At 46.1% G+C, this 23,575-nt stretch overlaps 1 protein-coding gene across 2 annotated transcripts in view; it reads left to right on the plus strand.

Annotated features, from left to right (window-relative positions):
• Positions 1-15,610, plus strand: part of LOC140424720 (pyrroline-5-carboxylate reductase 3-like) — a 38,566-nt gene extending 22,956 nt beyond the window's left edge. Inside the window, exons 5-6 of one of the 2 annotated variants that reach the window (XM_072508039.1) lie at positions 11,005-11,097; positions 14,260-15,609. In XM_072508039.1, the coding sequence (XP_072364140.1) occupies positions 11,005-11,097; positions 14,260-14,442 (276 nt within the window). In that variant the 3' untranslated portion in view covers positions 14,443-15,609. Of the gene's footprint in view, positions 1-11,004; positions 11,098-14,259 lie in introns of both variants that reach the window. The other variant, XM_072508040.1, reaches the window with a different exon arrangement.
• The last annotated feature ends 7,965 nt before the right edge of the window (positions 15,611-23,575 follow it).

Raw genomic sequence — 23,575 nt, forward strand, 5'->3', positions numbered from 1 at the left:
GAATTCTTCGAGACAGGATCTACTCCCATTTGGAAGCAAATGGACGTATTAGTGAGAGGCAGCATGGTTTTGTGAAGGGGAGGTCGTGTCTCACTAACTTGATAGAGTTTTTCGAGGAGGTCACAAAGATGATTGATGCAGGTAGGGCAGTGGATGTTGTCTATATGGACTTCAGTAAGGCCTTTGACAAGGTCCCTCATGGTAGACTAGTACAAAAGATGAAGTCACACGGGATCAGGGATGAGCTGGCAAGGTGGATACAGAACTGGCTAGGTCATAGAAGGCAGAGAGTAGCAATGGAAGGGTGCTTTTCTAATTGGAGGACTATGACTAGTGGTGTTCCGCAGGGATCAGTGCTGGGACCTTTGCTGTTTGTAGTATATATAAATGATTTGGAGGAAAATGTAACTGGTCTGATTAGTAAGTTTGCAGACGACACAAAGGTTAGTGGAATTGTGGATAGCGATGAGGACTGTCAGAGGATACAGCAGGATTTAGATTGTTTGGAGACTTGGGCGGAGAGATGGCAGATGGAGTTTAATCCGGACAAATGTGAGGTAATGCATTTTGGAATGTCTAATGCAGGTAGGGAATATACAGTGAATGGTAGAACCCTCAAGAGTATTGAAAGTCAGAGAGATCTAGGAGTACAGGTCCACAGGTCACTGAAAGGGGCAACACAGGTGGAGAAGGTAGTCAAGAAGGCATACGGCATGCTTGCCTTCATTGGCCGGGGCATTGAGTATAAGAATTGGCAAGTCATGTTGCAGCTGCATAGAACCTTAGTTAGGCCACACTTGGAGTATAGTGTTCAATTCTGGTCGCCACACTACCAGAAGGATGTGGAGGCTTTAGAGAGGGTGCAGAAGAGATTTACCAGAATGTTGCCTGGTATGGAGGGCATTAGCTATGAGGAGCGGTTGAATAAACTCGGTTTGTTCTCACTGGAACGACGGAGGTTGAGGGGCGACCTGATAGAGGTCTTCAAAAGTATGAGGGGCATAGACAAGAGTGGATAGTCAGAGGCTTTTCCCCAGGGTAGAGGGGTCAATTACGAGGGGGCATAGGTTTAAGGTGAGAGGGGCAAGGTTTAGAGCAGATGTACGAGGCAAGTTTTTTACGCAGAGGGTAGTGGGTGCCTGGAACTCGCTACCGGAGGAGTTGGTGGAAGCAGGGACGATAGTGACATTTAAGGGGCATCTTTACAAATACATGAATAGGATGGGAATAGAGGGATACGGACCCAGGAAGTGTAGAAGATTGTAGTTTAGTCGGGCAGCATGGTCGGCACGGGCTTGGAGGGACGAAGGGCCTGTTCCTGTGCTGTACATTTCTTTGTTCCGTGTTCTTTGTTGTTTGTACCCGTCTCTGATGCTGCCCTCTAGTGATGCTGTGGCTGTTACATCTGTCTGTAGTCCCTGGTGTATGTGCAGATGTATGTACAGATGTACAGATCACTACAGTGTTGAAGGCTGCGAAGAAACACAGGACTCAACCGGCTGAGTACCCTTCAAAAAGCGTCACAGCAATACCAAATCGCTTTAATCTGAAATCTGCATTCGCTGGATGGTGATCAGGAATTGTAACTATGGAATGAGGAGTGTTAAGAAATGGGTTAAGAGACATTCCAATTAGATGTCTCATTGATGTTAAGTATCCAATAATTGACACTGATATGTAAAGAGGTTGCAGGTGGCACTTGTTTGGTGTGATGTGGTGATCGAGCTTTGTATAGAGAGTGTTCAAGGAAAATAGAGGTGCCTTGGGAAAGGAGCAGTACTCTTGACTCCTTACTGAACAGCAGCCAGAAGCTCACAGTGGTAGCAGAGGATGGTCACTGTGCAAATGTAAAGTGTTGAAAGATACAGCTTTTCCAGAAGAAGAAAAAAATATACAGATGGCTGAACCTAGAATAAAGATGTCCTGATATGGCTATCCACCATTATTTTCTGAAAGGTATGACCAATGGGGAAGTGCAGTTGTTACGTGGCCTTGGGAAAGAGGAAACAAGGTATGGCATTGGCTCTTTCTCTACCCTATGAGAGTAAATCCAAAGCAAAGTGTTTTCTGAACTGGAATTGGAACAGTTAGACTCAGAAGAAGGTCTGGAGACCCTATTGCGTTTTAAGGGTAAGATTCATCGAAAAGATGACTTGTTAAGTGTGTATGAAGCCTGGTCAGAATTTGATAGATTTCGGAAAACAGAGGATATCGCTATTCGAACTGAGAACATACAGTGCAGAAGGAGGCCATTCGGCCCATCGAGTCTGCACCGACCCACTTAAGCCCTCACTTCCACCCTATCCCCGTAACCCAATAACCCCTCCCAACGTTTTTTGACACTAAGGGCATGGCCAATCCACCTAACCTGCACGTCTTTGGACTGTGGGAGGAAACCGGAGCACCCGGAGGAAACCCACGCAGACACGGGGAGAACGGGCAGACTCCGCACAGACAGTAACCCAAGCCGGGAATCGAACCTGGGACCCTGGCGCTGTGAAGCCACAGTGCTAGCCACTTGTGCTACCGTGCTGCCCACTGATTGAGGACTATATAATGGAATTTAGCAGACTACAAAAGTCTGTGCTAGAGTGACCAATATGGATAGGCTCCTGGTTTTGACATGAATTAAGTTTGCAGATAATCATACCTTATTCGATCAGATGATAGAAGCCTTAAAGAAGTTTCTGGGGAAACATTTCATTCCTCTGGCTCTTATGACACAAATGGGTCAGTCAGCAATAAAGCAGACTATGGAAGATACACTACTGACAGGATGGTGAGATCGTACAGCGACAAGCAGGTTACGAGAGAATGGAAGGAGATCGGGACTCAGAAATTGAGGACAGAAACCCATTTAAAACCTGTAACAGGACGAGGGACATGGAGAATGGTAATAGGAAAATAAACCCCAGAAATGCCCGGGGTACGATAATTTGATGTTTTCAGTGTGACTCTCAATACCATTCTGCTATAAACTGTCCAACAGGTTATAATAGAGTGTTTGAAGCTGCACATGACATCGAAGAATTGGAAGAGAAAAAGTTTGTGACCAGTAAGAAGGCATTGTCCTATTAACGAGCAGTTTTACTCTGGTAATGAGAGTGTTGGTTGCCGAATCCTTCAAATGTGCTGTATTGGGTGGCATGTGGCGCAGTGGTTAGCACTGGGACTGCGGCGCTGAGGACCCGGGTTCGACTCCCGGCCCTGGGTCACTGTCCGTGTGGAGTTTGCACATTCTCCCCGTGTCTGCGTGGGTTTCGCCCCCACAACACAAAGATGTGCAGGGTAGGTGGATTGGCCACGCTAAATTGGCCCTTAATTGGAAAAAAAATAATTGGGTACTCTAAATTTTAGAAGAAAATTGTGCTGTATTGGACAGTGGCTGCACATCTACTGTGTGTGGAATTGACTGGTTAAAATGTTACCTGGACTCTTTGAATGCTGAAAATCGTAACAAGGTTAAGGAATTTGAAAGTTCCACAAGTTTCAGGTTTGGGGATGATAATACTCTGAAGTCGCTGAAAAGAGTGGTGATCCCTTGCAATATTGCCGGAGTGAATCATTTCATTAGCACAGATGTATCAAATGAGATACCTTTGCTTCTGAGCAGACCGTCGATGAAGAAAGCACACATTAAACTGGATATGGAACATGATAAGGCAACTGTTGTTGAAAAACGGTGGACTTACAATTTACACAGTCGGGACACTATTGTATTCCATTACTGACAAATAATATTTCTGGTGCAGTTGTTAAGGATGGGTTATTGGCAGCTGGAAATGGGACTTTAGCTGATAAAAGATTGTTGTATTAAAACTGCATCGGCAATTTGCACATCCGTCTCCTCGGAGGCTGAAAAATTTATTGAAGGATGCACGGGTAAGGGATGAAGACTATACTAAACTGATAGAACAGGTTAGTGATCGCTGTGAGGTTTGTAGGAAGTACAGAAGGACACCATCATGACTGCTAGTAACCCTACCTTTGGCCAGGGATTTTAACGACATTGTGGCCATGAATCTTAAGATCTGGGATAAAGCTAACAATATATTTATTTTGCATTTTGTAGATTTAGCGACCAGATTTAGTCAATCAACCATTGTACGAAGTGAAAACAAGAGAGTAATCCTGGATCAGATTGTGGAAAAATGGATAGGGACAGGAATGGGCCCACCGGCAAAATTCCTTATGGGCAACAGGGGAGAATTTGCTAATGATGAGTTTAGGGATATGTGTGAAAACGTGAATATCACAGTTATGAATATGGTTGGGGAAAGTCCATTTAGTAATGGTGTGTGTGAAAGAAACCATGCTGTACTAGATGACATGCTCTGGAAATGTTGGCAGATAGATGAAATTGCAAGTCAATTTCAGCCTTAGCATGGGCGGTACATGCAAAGAATTTGTTGCAGATGGTTGGGGGCTATAGTCTCTATCAATCCGTGTTTGGTAGAAATCCTAAAATTCCGTCCATTTTGGATGACCAGCTTCCAGCTTGGGAAGGGACTATAATTAGCTCTACAGTAGAAAAGCTTTTTTGGAAGCAGACGCCTCTGAAAGAATTCGCAGAGCTTTAAGGCATAATGTATAGCCATCAAATACCGTTTTTCAGCAAGGAGACATAGTATACTATAAGAGAGACAGTTTTAATTAATGGAAAGGCCCAGGGAAGATCATAGGCATAGATGGCAAAACAATTATTTTGCAACATGGCAATCAGACTGTTAGAGTACATTCATCAAGGATAATGGGTACAGATTACAAATTTTCAAATTTAGACAGAACAGACAGACATGACGAGGAACCAGGGTCATCTGGTACGCACGTGTTACAGAACTATGAGGACCAGTTAACTGATACAGACAGGGTTTCTGTAGAGGAACACAACACTTCTGATGATTTAGAACAGGTCATTTTTCCGAAAGGACAACTGCCAAAAGTTGGTACAAAAGTGACATACTTGCCTGAAGGGTCTCGTCAATGGCAGGATGCAACTGTTATTAGTAGAGCAGGGAAGGCCACTGGAAAGTATAAACATTGGTTGAATGTACAGCATTCAGGGGAGGGAGTCAAGACAATGGATTGGGAACACGAAGTTCAAAAATGGAGGGCACAGAAACGCAGTGCCAGTTCAGATAGTACATCGGATAGTGAACAGGTCCGCAGGAAAAGGTCGAGAACTATTGAAAGGACATCCCACAGCAGAAGGGAAAGATCAAGCAGTAGCAGTACAGAACAAGATACCAGGCGGGAGAAGGTACGTAGTTTATCAAGTCTCGGAACATGAGTAAGACTAATAGGAGTAGAAGCCCACATGCACGTGAGATTTTGGTGGCTTCCAATAAGTTAGATGAAAAAGTTATCAAAGATGCCAAACAGCAAGAACTGCATTGTTGGAGTGGATTTGGGGTATACATGGAAGTACCGGATAGGGGACAAAGAGCTCTATCTCACAGATGGATTTGCACGGAAAAGGTTCTTCCGGATGGAACTTATACGGCAAAAGGGCAGGCTTGTGGCGAGGGGATTTGAAGAAAACTTAGAAGATCAGGATTTAAGGGTAGATTCACCTACAGCAGGAAAGGTTATTTTAAAGATCTCCTTGGCTCTATTAGCCACAAAGGCATGGGAATGCAAATCTATAGATATAAAAGCTGCCTTCTTGCAGGGGGAATTAGCTCCAGAGAGACATTTTTCTCCATCCTACTAAAGAGGCAGCTAACACAGAAGGGGTACTCTGGAAGTTGAACAAATGTGTATATGGATTGAATGATGCGTCTAGAGTCTGGTATTTTTCGGTCAGGTCAGTTTTGTTAAAGTTAGGCTGTTGCCAGTTGAAAGCAGATCCTGCAATGTTTTACTGGCACTACAAAGGAAATCTTTCTGGCATCTTTATGATGCATGTCGATGATTTTTTGTGGGGTGGGACTAGTGATTTTGAAGCTATTGTAATCTCTGGGTTGAGGAAAGAATTCAGGGTTGGAAGTCAGGCTTCCGATGCATTTAAATATATTGGACTGGAAATCGGACAGACTAAGTTAGGGGCAACTTTACGTCAGCAATCTTATTTGGAAAGCATCAGCCCAATATCAATTAGTCGTGGCCGGGTTTCACAAAAAAATGCAATGGTTTCAAAGATGGAAAAAGAGCAACTGCAAAGTTTAATTGGGCAACTGAATTGGTTAGGTAGACAGGCTAGACCGGACGTGAGTTTTGGTGTCTTAGAGTTGAGTACAAAAATGAATGATCCCAAAGTGGAAGACCTAATAAGAGCAAATAAAGCGTTGGTCAAACTAAAAATGCAGGAGTGTGTTTTGAGGTTCCCGGTTTTAGGTGACCTTAGGCACTTGAAACTCATAGTTTATAGTGATGCGCCCTATGTAAATTTATGTGATGGGGTTTCAAGCGCAGGAGGTTTTAGAATTTTCCTTTTGGGGAACAATGGTAAATGTTGCACTCTTGTGTGGGAAACAAAGAAAATAATGAGAGTGGTCAAAAACACTTTGGCTGCTAAGATGTTAAGCCTTGTAGAGGCAGTGGATATGGCCTTTTATATATCTCAGATAGCGACAGAAATTTTGGCATTAGTGGGTTTGGGTAATATACCTATTGAATGTCACATTGACAATAAATCCCTGTGGGAAAATGTGCACTCTACAAAAAGTGTCAATGAAAAAAGGTTAAGGATAGACATCACAAGTTTGAAGCTGATGTTGGACAGAGGGGAGATAGCAAAAATTAAATGGGTCGTCAGTAGCTATCAATTGTCAGACTATTTTACAAAAAGAGGGGCTAGCTCACAGAAACTTTTGGATATTGTTAATGAAGGGTGCCTGTTTCTGTGACTGTTTTTTTTAATCTTCAAAAATGAAAAAAAAAGAAAGGGGGAAATTGCACGTGTGTTTTTGAGTTTCTTGTAATTTTGTTTTCACCAAATTTTTTTTTTTCTCCAAGGAAGGGGAGACTGTTAAGAAATGGGTTGGGGGGGGGAAGGGAAAAAAAATGGGTTAAGAGACATTCCAATTAGTTGTCTCGTTTATGTTAAGTATCCAATAATTGACACTGATATGTAAAGAGGCTTCAGGTGGCCTTTGTGTCAGGTGATGTGATGTTAGAGTTTTGTGCAGAGTCTGTTGAAGTAAATTAAAGGTGTTTGTGGAAAAGGAGCAGAACCTTTGACTCTTTATACAACAGCAGCAAAACGTATAACACAGTCCCCCTTCCCCAACCCTCCAAATCCCCCCCCCCCCACTAATGTTCAATGTTATCCAATTCTTGAAATTGCATAATGAATAACGCCCATGAATTGTAGAACCCCTCCATCCTTCCCCTCAGTTCAAATTTGACCTTCTCAAGAGTCAAGAATTCCAGCAGGTCCTCCCGCCATGCCAGGGCGCAGGGTGGAGAGGTTGATCTCCATCCCAACAGGATCCGCCTTTGGGCGATTAATGAGGCGAAGGCTACAATATCTGCTTCCGCACCCGTTTCCAACCCCGGCTGGTCCGACAACCCAAATATGGCCTCCCACGGGCCCGGGTCCAGTTTCACGTGCACCACTTTAGAAATTACCCTAAAAACCTTCTTCCAGTAATCCTCCAGCTTTGGACAAGATCAAAACATATGAACGTGATTTGTGCCCCCCCTCCCGCAACGTTTACACACATCTTCTACCCCCTCAAAGAGCTGGCTCATCCTCGCCCTTGTGAGGTGTGCTCTATATATCACCTTCAGCTGTATCAGCCCCAACCTCATGCACGAGGTGGAGGCGTTCACTCTCTGGAGCATCCGGAGCACCTCACACCAGTACCCCTCCTCCATATCCTCTCCCAACTCTTCCTCCCACTTTGCTTTGATCCCTTCCAGTGGTGCCTCCTCCTCTTCCAGCATAGCTCCATAAACCGCTGACACTACCCCCTTCTCCAGACCCCCTGTCGTCAGCGCCTCCTCCAGCAATGTGGAGGCCGGCTCTACTGGGACACTATGTATCTCCTTCCTGGCAAAGTCTCGAACCTCCATTTATATAAACATTTCCCCCTACTCCAGTCCATACTTCGCTCCAAGCTCCTTCAATCCTGCAAACCGACCCCAAAGAAACAAATCTTTTAATGTCTTAATCCCCTTCTCCTCCCATTTCCGAAAATTTCATTCCCAATTCTCTGGCTCAAATCTGTGGTACGCCCGAATCGGCATTTCCCTTGACCCTGCCCCCAACTTGAAGTGTTGGCGAAACTGCCTCTAGATTTTCAATGAAGCCATTATTACCCGACTCCCTGAGTATTTCCCCAGGGCCATCGGGAGCGGCGCTGTTGCTAGTGCTTTCAATCCCGACCCCCTGCACAAACTCTCCTCCATTCTGACCCACTGGGAAACAACCCCTCTGACCCAGCTCCGCACCTTCTCCACATTCACCGCCCAGTAGTAACACATCAGGTTCGGAAGACGCAAACCCCCTGCCTGCCTTCCCCTCTGTAGCAGTACCTTTCTAACTCTGGCCACCTTCCCTCCCCATATGAACGAGGTAATCATTCCTTCAATTTCTCTAAAAAATGCCTTTGTAAGGAAAATCGGCAGGACTTGGAAAATAAACAGAAATCACGGCAACACGTTCATTTTACGGGGATAGGGTGGAAGTGTGGGTTTAAGTGGGTCGGTGCAGACTTGATGGGCCGAATGGCCTCCTTCTGCACTGTATGTTCTATGTACACAGAAGTACCGGATAGGGGACAAAGAGCTCTATCCGACAGATGGATTTGCACGGAAAAGGTTCTTCCGGATGGAACTTATAAGGCAAAGGGCAGGCTTGTGGCAAGGGGATTTGAAGAAAACTTAGAAGATCAGGATTTAAGGGTAGATTCACCTACAGCAGGAAAGGTTATTTTAAAGATCTTCTTGGCTCTATTAGCCACAAAGGCATGGGAATGCAAATCTATAGATATAAAAGCTGCCTTTTTGCGGGGGCACAGCTTCAGAGAGACATTTTTCTCCATCCTACTAAAGAGGCAGCTAACACAGAAGGGGTACTCTGGAAGTTGAACAAATGTGTCTGTGGTTTAAATGATGCATCTAGAGTCTGGTATTTTTCGGTAAGGTCAGTTTTGTTAAAGTTAGGCTGTTGCCAGTTGAAAGCAGATCTGGCAATGTTTTATTGGCACTATAAAGGAAATCTTTCTGGCATCTTTATGATGCATGTCGATGATTTTTTGTGGGCTGGGTCTAGTGATTTCGAAGCTATTTTAATCTCTGTGTTGAGGAAAGAATTCAGTGTTGGAAGTCAGGCTTCCGGAGCATTTAAATATATTGGACTGGAAATCGGACAGACTAAGTTAGGGGCAACTTTATGTCAGCAATCTTATTTGGAAAGCATCAGCGCAATATCAATTAGTCATGGCCGAGTTTCACAAAAAAACGCAATGGTTTCAAAGATGGAAAAAGAGCAACTGCAAAGTTTAATTGGGCAACTGAATTGGTTAGGTAGACAGACTAGACTGAATGCTAGTTTTGATGTCTTAGAGTTGAGTACAAAAATTAACGATCCGAAAGTGGAAGACATAATGAGAGCAAATAAAGCGTTGGTCAAACTAAAAATGCAGGAGTGTGTTTTAAGGTTACCGGTTTTAGGTGATCTTAGGCACTTGAAACTCATAGTTTATAGTGATGCGTCCTATGCAAATTTATGTGATGGGGTTTCAAGCACAGGAGGTTTTATAATTTTCCTTTTGGGGAACAATGGTAAATGTTGCCCTCTTGTGTGGGAAACAAAGAAAATAAAGAGTGGTTAACAGCACTTTGGCTGCTGAGACATTAAGCCTTGTAGAGGCGGTGGATATGGCTTTTTATATATCCCAGACATTGACAGAAATTTTGGGATTTGGGTAACATACCCATTGAGTGTCACATTGACAATAAATCCCTGTGGGAAAATGTGCACTCGACAAAAGTGTGAATGAGAAAAGGTTAAGGATAGACATCGCACGTTTGAAGCAGATGTTGGACAGAGGGGAGATAGCAAAAATTAAATGGGTCGACAGTAGCTATCAATTGTCCGATTGTTTTACGAAAAGAGGGGATATTGCCACGAAGGGTGCTTGTTCCTGTGACTTTTTTTTCCTTCCAGAAAAATGAAAAAATAAGGGGGAAAATTGTGTGTGTATTTGAGTTTCTTGTAATTTTCTTTTTTCTGGGGAAACCAATATTTACCAAATATTTTTTTTTCTCTCCAAGCAAGGGAGACTATTAAGGAACGGGTTGAGAGATATTCCAATTAGATGACTCATTGATGTTAAGTATCCAATAATTGACACTGATATGGAAAGAGGTTGCAGGTGGCACTTGTTTGGTGTGATGTGGTGATCGAGCTTTGTATAGAGCGTATTCAAGGAAGATTAAGGTGTCTTGGGAAAGGAGCAGAACAAGGAGAACAGGAGGAGGCCATTCAGCCCACTGCGCCTATGCCAGCTATTTGGTAGAGATAACTGCAAGCAATTTCTTTCCTCCCTTCCCCATTACAGAAGCGCTATTTCAGCACACAGCAGGGGAGCTCCCTCAAATACCTGGCAAATATTTATCCTTTGATCAACATCTTCAAAAAAAAAAGATTATCTGGTCATTATCACATTGCTGTTTGTGGGAGCTTGCTGTGCACAAATTGGCTGCTGCACTTCCTGCATTACATTATACTTAAGACTACTTCATTGGCTGGGACGTTGGTTACCTCCGTTGACTGGATAGCTGGTGCAGAGTGACGGCAACAGCGTGGGTTCAATTCCCCCACCTGCTGAGGTTACCATGAAGGCCCCACCTTCTCAACCTGGTCCTTCGCCTGAGGTGTGGTGGCCCTCGGGTTAAACCACCACCCGTCAGCTCTCTCTCAAAGGGGAGAACAGCCTATGGTCCTCTGGGACTCTTGTGGTTGTGACTTCATTGGCTGTAAAGAACAATTGGACGATATGAGGTTGTAAAAGGTGCTACATTCATGCAAGTTTCCTCTTTCTCGTTCCATAGGTTTACCTGTTTGCTGAAGCTCTGGCAGAGGGAGGTGTCAAAATGGGAATGCCATATAACTTGTCAAAGAAACTTGTAGCACACACGCTGCTGGTAGGTGACACTTCTTTAGTCATTTTTGAAGTTGAGTTGACTCCTCCCTCAAGTTAGTGAGTATATTCATAGCTTGCTATGACTTACATAAACAAGATAGCAGCCTGGGTTCAGTTATTAGTCTGTACAGAGTTACTTGATCTCGCTGGTCGGGTGCTACAATAGTCTCAATGGTCCTTGGTTTGGATGGAATATCGGTTGCTCCGGATCAAAATGCAATTCCCCTTAGCTTGGGAGGACAGAAAGGGGTTTAAACTGTGATGCCCCTGCAGTCCAATATCACTCACCTTTCAGACTTGCATAGAAAGAGTGTCCAGCTGGGTGGGGCAGCAGAAGGTATGTGAAGTGAGTGAGTTGTCTGGCACTGTGAAGACTTTACTTTACCCCAGTTTGAGTTTCTAACTTTTGGAAAGGAGGGGAGAAAACCTGAAGGGAGAAACAAAATGTCGATAAACTTATCGGCTTGGAGGGCGGCACGGAAAAGAAAATGAAAATGGCTTATTGTCACAAGTAGGCTTCAAATGAAGTTACTGTGAAAAGCCCCTAGTCGCCACATTCCGGCACCTGTTCGGGGAGGCTGGTACGGGAACTGAACCGTGCTGCTGGCCTGCCTTGGACTGCTTTCAAAGCCGGCGATTTAGCCCAGTGTGCTAAACCAGCTGCAGTGGTTATCACTGCTGCTTCACAGCAACAGGGACCCGGGTTCAATTCTGGCTCGGGTCACTGTCTGTGCGGAGTCTGCACGTTCTCCCTGTGTCTGCGTGGGTTTCCTCCGGGTGCTCCGGTTTCCTCCCACAATTCCCCCTTAAACGTATCTATACTATTCACCTCCGTCACACCCTGCGGCAGCGAGTTCACATTCTCACCACTCTGAGTCCCCTATTGGATTTCTGGGTGACTATCCTTTATTTATGGTCTCTAGTTTTGCTCTTCCCCATACTCAGTTTCCATTCGATCAAATCTTTCCAGAATTTTAAACACCTCTATCAGCCTTCTCTCCTTAAGACAAGGCACCTAAGCGATTAATCCTCTCCAGAAAGACAGAACCTCACATTCTTCACACAATTTCTGTAAATCTTTCATGTGCCTCTCCAAAGCCTGTATTTTAAAAAATATAATGTGGCAACCAGAATTGTACTTTGCACTGCAATTGTGGTCTTGCCAAGGACCAAACACGTCACAGCGGCACAGCGGTTAGCACTGCTGCCGCACAGCGCCAAGGACCCGGGTTCGATTCCCACCTCAGGTGACTGTGTGGAATCTGCACGTTCCCCCCGTGTCTGCGTGGGTTTCCTCCGGGTGCTCCGGTTTCCTCCCAAATTCGAAAATTGTGCAGGTTAGGTGGACTGGCCATGATAGATTGCCCCTTGATGTGCAGTTTAGGGCACGGGAATAGAGGGGAATTGGATATGAATAGAGTGCTCATTTCAGGGGTCGGTGCGGACTCGATGGGCCGTATGGCCTCCTTCTGCATTGTAGGGATTTTATGAAAAATAAAGGAAGATGGTTGTGGTGGTTGGAGATCAATCGTCTCAGCTCCGGGACTTCACTCCAGGAGTTCCTCAGGGGCGTGTCCTCGGCCCAACCATCTTGAGCTGCTTCATCAATGACAGTGATAAAAACTGGGCGGCATGGACAAGTTGGGCTGAAGGGCCTGTTTCCATGCTGTAAACCTCTATGACCTGTTTTCCATCATAAGGTCAGAAGTGGGGGTGTGTGCGGATGATTGCACAATGTTTAACAACATTTGCGCTCCTCAGATAATGAAGCAGTCGGTGTCCCAATGCAGCAAGTCCTGGACAATAGCCAGGCTTGGGCTGGCAAGTGGCAAGTTACAATCGTGCCACACAAGTGCCAGGCAATGACCATCTCCTACAAGAGAGGATCTAACCCTCGCCCGTTGATATTCAATAGCATTACCATTGCTGAATCCCCACAATCAACATCCTGGGGGTTACCATTGATCAGAAACTGAACTGGGCCAGCCACATTAATACTGTGGGTACCAGGGCAGGACAAAGGCTAGGAATCCTACAGCGAGCAATTCACCTCCTGATTCCCCCCCCCCCCCCCCCCCCCCCCCATCAACCATCTACAAGGTTGTCAGGAGTGTAATGGAATACTCTCCACTTGCCTGGATGAGTGCAGCTCCAACAACACTCAAGAAGCTCGAAATCAACCAGGACAAATCAGCCCCGCTTGATTGTTTCCCCCTTCCACAAATATTCAATCTCTCCGCCACCGACGAACAGTGGCAGGTGGACTGCAGGAACTCACCAAGGTTCCTTAAGCTGCACCTTCCAAACCCACAACCACTACCATCTAGAAGGACAAGTGGAGCAGATACCTGGGAACACCACCACTTGGAGGTCCTCTCACCACCCTGGATTGGAAATATATCGCCGTTCCTTCACTGTCACTGGGGCAACATCCTGGACCTCCCTCCCTAACAGCACAGTGGGTGTACCTATACCTGAAGGACTGCAAGAAGGCAGTTCGCCACCACCTTCTGACGGGCAACCAGGGATGGGCAATAAATGCTGGCCTAAAGGGCAGCACAGTGGCACAAGTGGATAGCTCTGTGGCTTCACAGCGCCAGGGTCCCAGGTTCGATTATCCGCTGGGTCACTGTCTGTGCGGAGTCCGCACGTTCTCCCCGTGTCTGCGTGGGTTTCCTCCGGGTGCTCCGGTTTCCTCCCACAGTCCAAAGACGTGCAGGTTAGGTGGATTGGCCGTGATAAATTGCCCTTAGTGTCCAAAAAGGTTAGGAGGGGTTATTGGGTTACGGGGATAGGGTGGAAGTGAGGGCTTAAGTGGGTCGGTGCAGACTCGCTGGGCTAAATGGCCTCCTTCTGCACTGTTCTATGTTCCACATCCCGTAAATGAACAAAACATTTTTTTAAAGCAGCACGTGCAGCAGGTTTGAAATCAGCTGCCCATATGCAGGTGTTAAGCACAGACACCCAGATCCCTCTGCACTGCAGCATTCTATAGGCTATCTCCATTGAAATAATATTCTGTTAGAAATATTATTCCATCATTCTAGTGTGATATGTTTGCATAGTTTCCACTGAAAATACAGACAGAGCCATAAAGTATAGTTGTGATAAAATATAGTTTAATAGTTTATTTTCTTCTATTTGTCTGGTATCTTTTCCTTAGGGAGCTGCGAAAATGATGTTGGAGACAGGGGAACACCCAGGAAAACTGAAGAATGATGTCTGCACACCAGGAGGGACAACCATCCACGGCCTGTATGAGCTGGAGAAGGGAAACCTGCGCTGCACTGTAATGAATGCTGTCGAAGCTGCAACAAAGCGGGCCCGCGAGCTGGGGAAAGACTAATCGCCGCAGTGCAGGAAGCACTGTTGGGTGGATCGGCCTGGCTGCATTGCCCTTGGGTGTCCAAAAAATGGTTGGGGGTGGGGGGTTGCTGGGTTGCGGGGCTAGGGTGGAAGTGTGGGCTTAAGTGGGGTGCTCTTTCCAGGGGCCGGTGCAGACTCGATGGGCTGAATGGCCTCCTTCTGGACTGTAAATTCTATGATAAGCACAGTGGCCATGGGGTTGGGGTGCTCCCAGAACCGTTCTGCATTTCCCCTGAGCTTGACAATGTTTGTCTTCAGTGTCTGTGGCCAGGAGGAATTAAAGAGCGGAATTTATTTCACCTGAGGATTGAGGCTCATCTGAAATGTAACAATAAAATGTAAACTTCATAAAGCAGCTCCTAAGATAAAATAATAGCTACTTGGACTGGATTACTGGGGGAGAACATGCCTTGTGCTATATGGGATCTAAAGGCAGAGCAAACTATACTCAGCTCAACATTGATATATGGAGTGAGCAATGGGAAAACATTGCATTGCTTCACATTGGGAGGTGCGACTATTTAAGATAGCAGTGGAGCATGAGGAATCTGGTTCACTTCTGGATATATTTGTATTTATCCTCACGTTGACGGACTGTAGTGATGTTCTCCCACAGTTGGTTTGACATTGTTTCATTCCAGCAAGTAAATTTTGATGGGGAATGGAGCTGGGCTAAACAGCTGGTCTGTAATGGAGAACAAGGCGAGCAGCGCGGGTTCAATTACCGTACCGGCCTCCCCGAACAGGCGCCGGAATGTGGTGACTAGGGGTTTTTCACAGTAACTTTATTGAAGTCGACTTGTGGCAATAAGCGATTAGTAGAGCTCCTGTCTTTTCTCTGCTCTGTGAAATGGCGAAGCATTTTAAGAAACTTAATGTAATCAGGGTTTTATTAGAATGTGAATTTTGTTAATTGTTCAGAGCTACTGGAACCATGGATCCCTCCCCTTCAGTGGGGTAGCACAGTGGTTAGCACAGTTGTTTCACAGCTCCAGGGACCCAGGTTCAATTCCAGGCTTGGGTCACTGTCTGTGTGGAGTCTGCACATTGTCCCCGTGTGTGCGTGGGTTTCCTCCGGGTGCTCCGGTTTCCTCCCACAGTCCAAAGATGTGCAGTTAGGTGGATTGGCCATGCTAAATTGCCCTTCGTGTCAAAAAGGTTGGGTGGATTTGCTGGGTTACGGGAATAAGGTGGAGCTGTGGATTTAAATAGGGTGCTCTTTCCTAAGGGCTGGTGCACACTCGATGGGCCAAATGGCCTCCTTCTGCAGTGTAAATTCTATGATTCTATAATATAAGATCCTCGGGCTGGTCTTTAGTTGCAAATCTCTGATTTTCCGTTTGCAATGGAGCTGATCCAACGTGCTCTTAATCAGTCCGGTCAGTGGTGCTGCGAGCAGGAGGGAGAATGCTCCAACTCGAGTCTGCTTGCAGCTATGTAAAATTCATGTGATTACGGACATTTCCGTTGAAATGTTCCTGGCTTTGACAAAGAGTCATCCGGACTCGAAACATTAGCTCCCTTCTTTCTCTCTCCACAGATGCTGTCAAACCTGCGGTGATTGTCCAGTTTTGTGTCTGTTTTTGTGTCTGTTATCATAGAATCATAGAATTTACAGTGCAGAAGGAGGCCATTTGGCTCATTGAGTCTGCACCGGCCCTTGGAAAGAGCACCCTACCCAAGCCCACACCTCCACCTTATCCCCGCAACCCACTGTCCCCATCTAACCTTTAGGACACTAAGGGCAATCTATCCTGGCCACTCCACCTAACCGGCACATGTTTGGACTGTGGGAGGAAACCGGAGCACCCGGAGGAAACCCACGCAGACACGGGGAGAACATGCAGACTCCACACAAGCAGTCACTGGTTGGAGTCATACCCGGCACAAAGGAAGTTGGTTGTGGTGGTTGGAGATCAATCATCTCCGCTCCAGGATATCACTGCAGGAATTCCTCAGGATTGTATCCCAGGCCCAACCATCTTCAGCTGCTTCAGTAATGACCTCCCTTCCATCATAAGGTCAGACGTGGGGATGTTTGCGGATGACTGCACAAATGTTCAGCACCATTCGTGACTCCTCAGATAGTGAAGCAGTCGGTGTCCAAATGCAGCAAGACCTGGACAATATCCAGGCTTGGGCTGACGAGTGGCAAGTTACATTCGTGCCACACAAGTGCCAGGCAATGTCCATCTCCTACAAGAGAGGATCTAACCACCACCCCATGACATTCAATCAATCAATCCACTGTTACCAGACTCCTAAATGACCCTCTTATGGACTGACCTCATTAACACAACCCCTGTATGCTTCATCCGATGCCGATGGTTATGCAGTTACATTGTGTTGTCCTATTATGTATTTTCTTTGATTTTCTTTTCTTTTCATGTACATAATGATCTGTTGAACTGCTCGCAGAAAAATACTTTTCACTGTACCTCGGTACACGTGACAATAAACAAAATCCAAATCCAATCAATCTTTATTAGTGTTATCTGTACATAGAACATTACAGCGCAGTACAGGCCCTTCAGCCCTCGATGTTGCGCCGACCTGTGAAACCACTCTAAAGCCCATCTACACTATTCCCTTATTGTCCATATTGTCATGATATTCAAACACACATCACAACACACACATCTTGATAGACAGACCAACAGACCAATCAGCACACATAACACGACAGCCAATCACAGACAAGAGCAGACACAGTATAAGACAAGAAACACGACACCTGCTGGCCAGTCCATCTGGAGACAGGACAAGGCCAGGACCTCATTAACAAGACACTCACACAGTCACCACGTGCTGAGTACCAAGTCAGATGTGTAAATAACTAGTTGGAATAAAACTGCGTTGTACCAATCACAACCGTGTTGGTTCGTCTGTACCTCAGAGCACCCAACACCACACATATGTCTATCCAATGACCATTTGAATGCCCTTAGTGTTGGCGAGTCCACTACTGTTGCAGGCAGGGCATTCCACGCGCTCACTACTCTCTGAGTAAAGAACCTACCTCTGACATCTGTCCTATATCTATCTCCCCTCAATTTAAAGCTATGTCCCCTCATGCCAGACAGCACCATCTGAGGAAAAAGGCTCTCACTGTCCACCCTATCCAATCCTCTGATCATCTTGTATGCCTCAATTAAGTCACCTCTTAACCTTCTTCTCTCTAATAAAAACAGCCTCAAGTCCCTCAGCCTTTCCTCATAAGATCTTCCCTCCATACCAGGCAACATTCTGGTAAATCTCCTCTGCACCCTTTCCAATGCTTCCACATCCTTCCTATAATGCGGCGACCAGAATTGCACGCAATACTCCAAATGCGGCCGCACCAGAGTTTTGTACAGCTACAACATGACCTCATGGCTCCGAAACTCAATCCCTCTACCAATAAAATCTAACACACCGTACGCCGTCTTAACAACCCTCTCAACCTGGGTGGCAACTTTCAGGGATCTATGTACATGGACACCGAGATCTCTCTGCTCATCCACACTGCCAAGAATCTTACCATTAGCCCAGTACTCTGTCTTCCTGTTATTCCTTCAAAAATGAATCACCTCACACTTTTCTGCATTAAACTCCATTTTCCACCTCTCAGCCCAGCGCTGCAGCTTATCTATGTCCCTCTGTAACTTGTAACGTCCTTCCGCACTGTCCACCACTCCACCGACTTTAGTGTCATCTGCAAATTTACTCACCCATCCTTCTACGCCCTCCTCCAGGTCATTTATAAAAATGACAAACAGCAGTGGCCCCAAAACAGATCCTTGTTGTACACCACTAGTAACTGGACTCCAGTCTGAACATTTCCCATCAACCACCACCCTTTGTCTCTTCCAGCTAGCCAATTTCTGATCCAAACTGCTAAATCACCCTGAATCCCATGCCTCCATATTTTCTGCAGTAGCCTACCGTGGGGAACCTTATCAAACGTTTTACTGAAATCCATATACACCACATCAACTGCTTTACCCTCATCCACCTGTTTAGTCACCTTCTCAAAGAACTCAATAAGGTTTGTGAGGCACGACCTACCCTTCAAAAAACCGTGTAGACTATCTCTAATCAAATTATTCCTTTCCAGATGATTATACATCCTATCTCTTATAAATCTTTCCAAGATTTTGCCCACAACAGAAGTAAGGCTCACTGGTCTATAGTTACCAGGGTTGTCTCTACTCCCCTTCTTGAACAAGGGGACAACATTTGCTATCCTCCAGTCTTCTGGCACTATTCCTGTAGACAAAGATGACTTAAAGATCAAAGCCAAAGGCTCAGCAATCTCCTCCCTAGCTTCCCAGAGAATTCTAGGATAAATCCCATCCGGCCCAGGGGACTTATCTATTTTCACACTTTCCAGAATTGCTAACACCTCATCCTTATGAACCTCAAGCCCTTCTAGTCTAGTAGCCTGAATCTCAGTATTCTCCTCGACAACATTGTATTTTTCCTGTGTGAATACTGACGAAAAATATTCATTTAGCACCTCTCCTATCTCCTCGGACTCCAAGCACAACTTCCCACTACTGTCCTTGACTGGCCCTACTCTTACCCGAGTCATTCGTTTATTCCTGACATATCGATAGAAAGCTTTAGGGTTATCATTGATCCTACCTGCCAAAGACTTCTCATGTCTCCTCCTGGCTCTTCTTAGCTCTCTCTTTAGGTCCTTCCTAGCTAACTTGTAACTCTCGAACGCCCTGACTGAACCTTCATGTCTCATCTTTACATAAGCCTCCTTCTTCCTCTTTACAAGTGTTTCGACTGCTTTAGTAAACCACAGTTCCCTTGCTCGACCACTTCCTTCCTGCCTGACAGGTACATACTTATCAAGGACACGCAGTAGCTGTTCCTTGAACAAGCTCCACATTTCCATTGTGCCCATCCCCTGCAGTTTTCCTCTCCATCCGATGCATCCTAAGTCTTGCCTCATCGCATCATAATTGCCTTTCCCCCAGATATAACTCTTGCCCTGCGGTATATACCTATCCCTTTCCATCACTAAAGTAAACTTAATCGAATTGTGGTCACTATCACCAAAGTGCTCACCTACCTCCAAATCTAACACCTGTCCTGGTTCATTACCCAGTACCAAATCCAATATGGCCTCGCCTCTCGTTGGCCTATCTACATACTGTGTCAGGAAACGCTCCTGCACACATTGGACAAAAACAGACCCATCTAAAGTACTCGAACTATAGCGTTTCCAGTCAATATTTGGAAAGTTAAAGTCCCCCATAACAACTACCGTGTTGCTTTCGCTCCTATCCAGAATCATCTTTGCAATCCTTTCCTCTACATCTCTGGAACTTTTCAGAGGCCTATAGAAAACCCCTATCAGGGTGACCTCTGCTTTCCTGTTTCTAACCTCAGCCCATACTACCTCAATAGACGAGTCCTCATCAAACATCCTTTCTGCCACAGTAATACTGTCCTTGACTAACAATGCCACCCCTCCCCCTCTTTTACCACCTTCCCTGAGCTTACTGAAATATCTAAACCCCAGCACCTGCAACAACCATTCCTGTCCTTGCTCTATCCATGTCTCCAAAATGGCCACAATATCGAAGTCCCAGGTACCAACCCATGCAGCAAGTTCACCCACCTTATTCTGGATGCTCCTGGCATTGAAGAAGACACACTTTAAACCACGTTCCTGCCTGCCGGTACACTCCTGCAACTTTGAAACCTTACTCATGACCTCACTACTCTCAACCTCCTGTATACGGGAGCTACAATTCAGGTTCCCAAGCCCCTGCTGAACTAGTTTAAACTCTCCCGAAGAGCATTAGCAAATTTCCTCCCCAGGATATTGGTACCGCTCTGGTCCAGGTATAGACCATCCCGTTTGTAGAGGTCCCACCAACCCCAGAATGAGCCCCAATTATCCAGAAAGCTGAAACCCTCCTCCTGCACCATGTAGCCATGTGTTCAACTGCTCTCTCTCCCTATTCCTCATCTCGCTATCACGTGGCACGGGTAACAACCCAGAGATAATAACTCTGTTTGTCCTAGATCTAAGTTTCCACCCTAGCTCCCTGAATTCCTGCTTTACATCCCCATCCCTTTTCCTACCTATGTCGTTGGTACCTATGTGGACCATGACTTGGGGCTGCACCCCCTCCCCCTTAAGGATCCCGAAAACATGATGTGAGACATCACGCACCCTGGCACCTGGGAGGCAACACACCAACCGCGAGTCTCTCTCGTTCCCACAGAATCTCCTATCTATCCCCCTAACTATGGAGTCTCCAATGACTAATGCTCTACTCCTCTCCCCCCTTCCCTTCTGAGCAACAGGGACAGACTCTGTGCCAGAGACCTGTACCCCATGGCTTACCCCTGGTAAGTCCCCCCCCCCCAACAGTATCCAAAGCGGTATACTTGTTACTAAGTGGAACGACCACAGGGGATCCCTGTACTGACTGCTTCCTCCCAGCCCCTCTCACCATCACCCATCTATCTTTATTCTTCGGAGTAACTACATCACTGAAGCTTCTATCTATGACCACCTCTGCCTCCCGAATGATCCGAAGTACATCCAGCTCCAGCTCCAGTTCCCTAACGCGGTTTCTGAGGAGCTGGAGATGGGTGCACTTCCCACAGATGAAATCAGCAGGGACAATGACGGCGTCCCTCACCTCAAACATTCTGCAGGAGGAACATTGCACTACCTTCCCTGCCATCCCCTCTAGATAGAACAAGAAAAAGAAAGAAAGAGCTTACCTGTTATTCACTCCCCTTCTCAGCAAGCACTCACTCCGCAACCTCTGCGGAGTGAACCTGAGGGAAGATAAAAGAAAAACTACTTACCAGTCACCAGCCAGTCCCTTACCTGCAGGCTGTGATGTCACGGTTCAACTTCTTTCGACTTCTACCTGCCCTCGAGCCTTCCTCTTGATCTTAACAGCGGTTGTTGTTTTTTTTTGGTTAGAGGAGGGGGTAGGGAGGGAAACACTGAAGAAATGTTTTGGGTTTAAGTGTCACTTGACAACAGCTCCTCCACAAACCACCTTCAAGTTAGGGTGAGCACACGGACGTATGCAAATTTCCCCTGCAACAGCCAATTAGCAGCTCCGCTCTGCTGCCCTCTGCTGGATGATTGGCTTCACTCGAACAGCTAGGGTCACTTGCTGAGGTGCACCTTCAAGTTAGGGTGAGCACACGGATGTATGAAAATTTCCCCCGCAACAGCCAATCAGCAACTCCGCTCTACTGCCCTCTGCTGGATGCTTGTCTTCACTTGAACAGCTAGGGTCTCTTGCTGAGGTACACCTTCAAGTTAGGGTGAACACACGGACGTATGCAAATTTCCCCCGCAACAGCCAATCAGCAGCTCTGCTCTACTGCCCTCTGTAGGCTTACATTAACACTGCAATGAGGTTACTATGAAAATCCCCTAGTCACCACATTACGGCGCCTGTTCGGGTACACTGAAGGAGAATTTAGAACTCCAATTTACCTAACAAGCACGTCTTTTGAGACTTGTGGGAGGAAATCGGAGTGCCCAGAGGAAACCCACGCAAACACGGGGAGAACATGCAGACTCCGCACAGTGACCCAAGCTGGGAATCGAACCCGGGTCCCTGGTGCTGCGATGCAACAGTGCTAACCACTGTTATCGTGCCACCCATTACCATTGCTGAATCCCTCACAATCAACACCCTGGGGGTTACCATTGATCAGAAAATGAACTGGACTAGCCATATTAATAGTGTAGTTCCAGTGCGGATCAAAGGCTAGGAATCCTAGGGCGAGTAACTCACCTCCTGACTCCCCAAAGCCTGTCCAACATCTACAAGGCACAAGTCAAATGTGTAATGGAATACTCTCCACTTGCCTGGATGAATGCAGCTCCAACAACACTCACGAAGCTCGACCATCCAGGACAAAGCAGCCCCGCTTGATTGCTCCCCCTTCCACAAACATTAAAACGCTCCACCACAGACGAACAGTGGCAGCCGAGTGTACCATCTACAAGATGCACTGCAGTAACTCACATGGTTCCTCAGACAGCAGCAGATACCTGGGAAACCCACTACCTGGAGGTTCTCCTCCAAGTCACTCACCACTCTGACTTGGAAATATATTGCCGTCCTTTCACTGTCGCTGGGTCAAAATCCTCGAACTCCCTCCCACCAGCACAGTGGGTGTACCTACCATCTCAAGGACTGTGGCGGCTCAAGAAGGCAGCTCACCACCAACTTCTGTAGGGCAACTAGGGATGGGCAATAAATGCTGGGCTAACCAGCGACGCCCACATCCCGTAAATGAATTTTAAAAAAATATACCCCTCAGGTGAGGGTCAAGTTTGAGACGTTGGGAGGGCAGCACGGTGGCGCAGTGGTTAGCACTGCTGCCTCACGGCGCTGAGGTCTCAGGTCCGATCCCGGCTCTGGGTCACTGTCCGTGTGGAGTTTGCATATTCTCCCCGTGTTTGCGTGTGTCTCACCCCCTGTTATGGGTGAGTTGTTTTCAGAACCCCAAAATGTATCATGGAGTTCAAGCAACCTCTCCCTTTAATGGATTTGTTGCTTTTCCAAGCACACGGCTTGTTCCCTCGGTGTGGCATTTAAATTATGGACACGTGGGTTTTTAAACACAAAACACTGTTTATTCCATTAACTCAACTTAACATCTTAAATAAACATTGGATCTCTTAACACCCCTTACTTCAAAAATAACTCAGAAAATATTGCAACAGTAAATGACTCCTTAAAATGTTCCTTCAAACTTCCAAGAGACTTAACACTTTTAAACAGTATCACATCAGGTTAAAGGATATATATATTTTCTGTAGAATGGCAGAGATATATTAGCTTGGCTGACTTCAGCTCCAGCGCCTTGCTTTCTTCCTGAAAACTGCAAAACTAAACTGCAAAATGGCTGACCTGACCTCAGCCCCACCCACTCTCTGACATCACTGTTTTCTTAAAGATACATTGCTTAAACATCCATGTCTTAAAGGTACCCTCACATGACACCCCACAACCCAAATATGTGCAGGTTAGGTGGATTGACCAGGCTAAATTGCCCCTTAATTGGAAAAAATGAATTGGGCACTCTAAATTTATTTTTAAAAAGGTTGTGCCAGTGGGGCC

Source organism: Scyliorhinus torazame, chromosome 6, assembly GCF_047496885.1.
Source record: "Scyliorhinus torazame isolate Kashiwa2021f chromosome 6, sScyTor2.1, whole genome shotgun sequence".
Classification (NCBI taxonomy): domain Eukaryota; kingdom Metazoa; phylum Chordata; class Chondrichthyes; order Carcharhiniformes; family Scyliorhinidae; genus Scyliorhinus; species Scyliorhinus torazame.